Source organism: Buceros rhinoceros, unplaced genomic scaffold (genome assembly GCF_000710305.1).
Source record: "Buceros rhinoceros silvestris isolate BGI_N320 unplaced genomic scaffold, ASM71030v1 scaffold17760, whole genome shotgun sequence".
NCBI classification, from domain to species: domain Eukaryota; kingdom Metazoa; phylum Chordata; class Aves; order Bucerotiformes; family Bucerotidae; genus Buceros; species Buceros rhinoceros.
The window spans coordinates 4,215-7,274 of NW_010389217.1; the positions used below are offsets into that span (position 1 = coordinate 4,215).

Sequence of the window (3,060 nt, forward strand, 5' to 3'; positions counted from 1 at the left end):
CGGCGGCCCAGGGGTTCACAAGCCTCCCCACAGCCGGTCCCAAATATAGTGCCCAGCTGAGTGTACCCAGCTGTTAGAGGGTGTGGGCAGAGGCACAGGGGCCACACACTGCAGCCGGGCACCGATGGGCGGGAAACTGTGGTGGGATGGATAGGGGGAGCCGAGGAAGCCAGGGCAGCAGGTGGGACTCAGCACTGTTGTAGAATGATGTGCTGGACTCCTTGTATCTTTCTTCCCTTCATGTTGCTCAACAGCTTGTTGCAGAGTCCAGTTGAGGACCTTCATCCCAAGTAGGGCTACTCTGCCTGGCTGGAAGGGACTCAGCTGTCCTCCACCCCCAGCCACTGTGCCGTAATAGCAGCCTGCAAACACAGCTGTAGCCCAGCTGGGTCAGGAAAAGGCTATTTCTTGCTGGGGACAAACAGAAAATAGCATGGTTGGCGCCAGAGCAATCCTGGGATCTTGCTGCTTGCCAAAACACGGGACTCAGGGCTCCTCTGAGCTGTTCCGGGCTAGCTGTGCATGTGGCAGATGCTTCCTTGTGCTTCTGCCACCCTGCGGAGCACCAACGCCAGCATCCTCCCACTGTCTGGGGACCATGGTGGCACCGGGGGCACAGCTGGGAGTCTGGGAATGTCTACAGGGTTCTGGCCAAACCAGGGCTCCCAGGAACTCCGAAGGGTGAGATGCGTGTCCCCCCACCTCCCCTGGCTAGTGGGAAAAGGGGAGACCTGCCTCCAGGGGGTCTGTGCCCACCCCCAGATTGGTATTTAGTGGGGGCAAAGAGTTTCTGTGGATTGTGTCCCTTTTCCCATCCATCCCAGCCCCATGCGGGGGTCTCCTGGTCACAGTGCTCACCAAAATCCCCCCTTCTTGCAGTTCAGAGGTGGCCCTCAGAAATACGAAGTGACGGGCTGGCTCCAGATCCAGGACGTGCGGGTGACAGATGAAGGCACCTACCGCTGCTTTGCCAAGAACAGGGTGGGGGAGGTGGTGGCCTTGGCCAGCCTGACTGTCTTCACACCGGGTGAGCACGACATCCTTAACCCCACACTCTCAAAGGGATGAGCGAGGGGGTGTTTGGGCAGGGTGTGCTGGTATGGTGGGAGCTCCTGGTGCATACGGCTCTGCTGGGGATGCCCCAGTAAGCTGCCCTGCATGGTTTGGCTTTGGTTCCAGTGGGGAAAGGAACAGGCACTGGGAGCCGCAATGTCACATTGTCCTTGCACTGCTGTTTCAGACCAGCTCAACCTGACTGGCTTTTCCCCACCGAAGCCCCGCATGATGCCTGAAGACTATGGGGAGAGCGAGGAGGACTATTACTAGCCCAGAGCCAGGACATCAGACTGCAGAGATCACCTTGCCCACGGTAGCAATTCCTGGGGTTCGTGACATCTCCGGAGCAAGCATCCCCAGCCCAAAAGTTCTCTGAATAGTCCTGGCACAGCAGCCTCATTTTTGGGGGTGGGGGACAGGGTGACATATCCCTTTGCTGGGGTGCTCAGGGAGGGGACGCTGGCTGCACAGGTTTGGGACCGAAGGCAGCTCCACCTGGGGCAAAGTGGCTCTGCCCTTTGGCACTGAGTGGGGACACGGTGGCAAGTGGGACAATGCAGGGAAAACCACACCATGTGTGATGAGGACATGGTGCTGGGAGTCGAGGCAGCACCCCATGAGAGGGAGGCCAGGTCAGGCAAATCTCTGCCCTCTGCAAAGCATATTGGGGAAACCAGGGCAGAGGGCTGGGACCTGGCTGTGACACACAGTGTATCACCCCTGGGGCTGGTCTGCATCCACCAAGCACCAGGACAGCCCAGGCCTGTCCCCGGGACCTGGGGAACCTGCTGCCAAAGCATCCTCTCTTTCGTTTTGTTTTTAACCAGAAAAGTAGTGATTTGAGAAAACCAGACACTTGTGGTTTTCAGTGCTGTCTCTTCTCTGGCTCAACAAACCATGTGGCCTTTTTCAACTGACTTTGTGCTTTTTTTTCCACGCAGCTCGTTGCCATTTCAGCTAATGTTAGCTAAAATACACTCATAGGTCAGTCGTCACAGACCAGTCACCTGTCCTGCATCCACAAGGGTGTTCCTGGGGGTGAGGCACCATGCAAACACTGTGGGTGCTGCCTTGTCTGTTGTGGGTGTGCTTGGGTTGAGGAACCCTCCTGGCTATCCAGGTGTTCACAGCTGGTCCTGGCATGGGTCCTGCCCTTCTCACCCCACGTGGGGATGGAGGTCCCCAGTAGACCATCCCCTGTGCAGTGGGGATGCCCGAAGCTGGTTCATCGCACTCTCCTCAGTTCAGATCCCATCCCACTTCTGCCCATCCTCACCTGTGCCCAAGACACTAGGGTCTCCACCCAGGTGACCACAGCCCTGCCAGCATGGAGGGGCAAGAGCAGCTCTGTGACTGGCTGGGAAAGGACAAGGAGGCTCCCATTTCCACTGGAAATGCCCCATCAAAAAAACCCGCTCACCTGCCTCTGAGAGCTGGTGATTTAGAGCAAACTGTCATTTTGGGGAGCATGGGGAGGAAGCCCAGAGCTGTGCTGCCTGGAGAGAGCTGGCCGGATCCCTTCCCATGGGCATCCTGGGGCTGAGCTCACAATAGGGGTATGCTTAGCTCTCCCAAATCAGCAGTAGTTATTCAGGGACTCAAAACCTCCCCATGGACCAAAATACTCCTGGTTACTCAATCCCAGCTCCAGGGAGGTCCAAAGCTGTGGCTGGAAGCCAGACCACAGAAGTAAGGAGTTGGCGAGTCCCCAGGCAGGAGCAGGCAGGATATGACAAGGCTGGCGGCTCAGATGCCACGGTACTCTTCTTCCCATGTTTTTCCTTCTCTTTTCTTCCTCTTTCTCTCAAGAGCTGGCACAGTTGATGCAATTGTGGCCCTGAAACCTGAACAAGCAAATAAAAGGGATTTGTCTGGAGTTGGCAGTGAAGCAAAATTCCTGCAGCCGGTGAGACTGGGCCTGCCCTGGCCCCTGTACTGCAGCCTGACGGGGCACAGCCGGCAGCACTGCCTGCCTGCTGTGCTGCCTGTCCTCTCTGGCAGCAA

The 3,060-nt window shown here is 57.4% G+C and overlaps 1 protein-coding gene across 1 annotated transcript in view; it reads left to right on the forward strand.

Annotated features, from left to right (window-relative positions):
• The window catches only part of LOC104491173 (kazal-type serine protease inhibitor domain-containing protein 1-like), a 3,974-nt gene extending 2,648 nt beyond the window's left edge, over nt 1-1,326 (forward strand). The window contains exons 4-5 of the mRNA XM_010133554.1: nt 880-1,027; nt 1,241-1,326. Of these exons, the coding sequence (XP_010131856.1) occupies nt 880-1,027; nt 1,241-1,326 (234 nt within the window). The remainder of the gene's footprint in view (nt 1-879; nt 1,028-1,240) is intronic.
• Nucleotides 1,327-3,060: the final 1,734 nt, after the last annotated feature.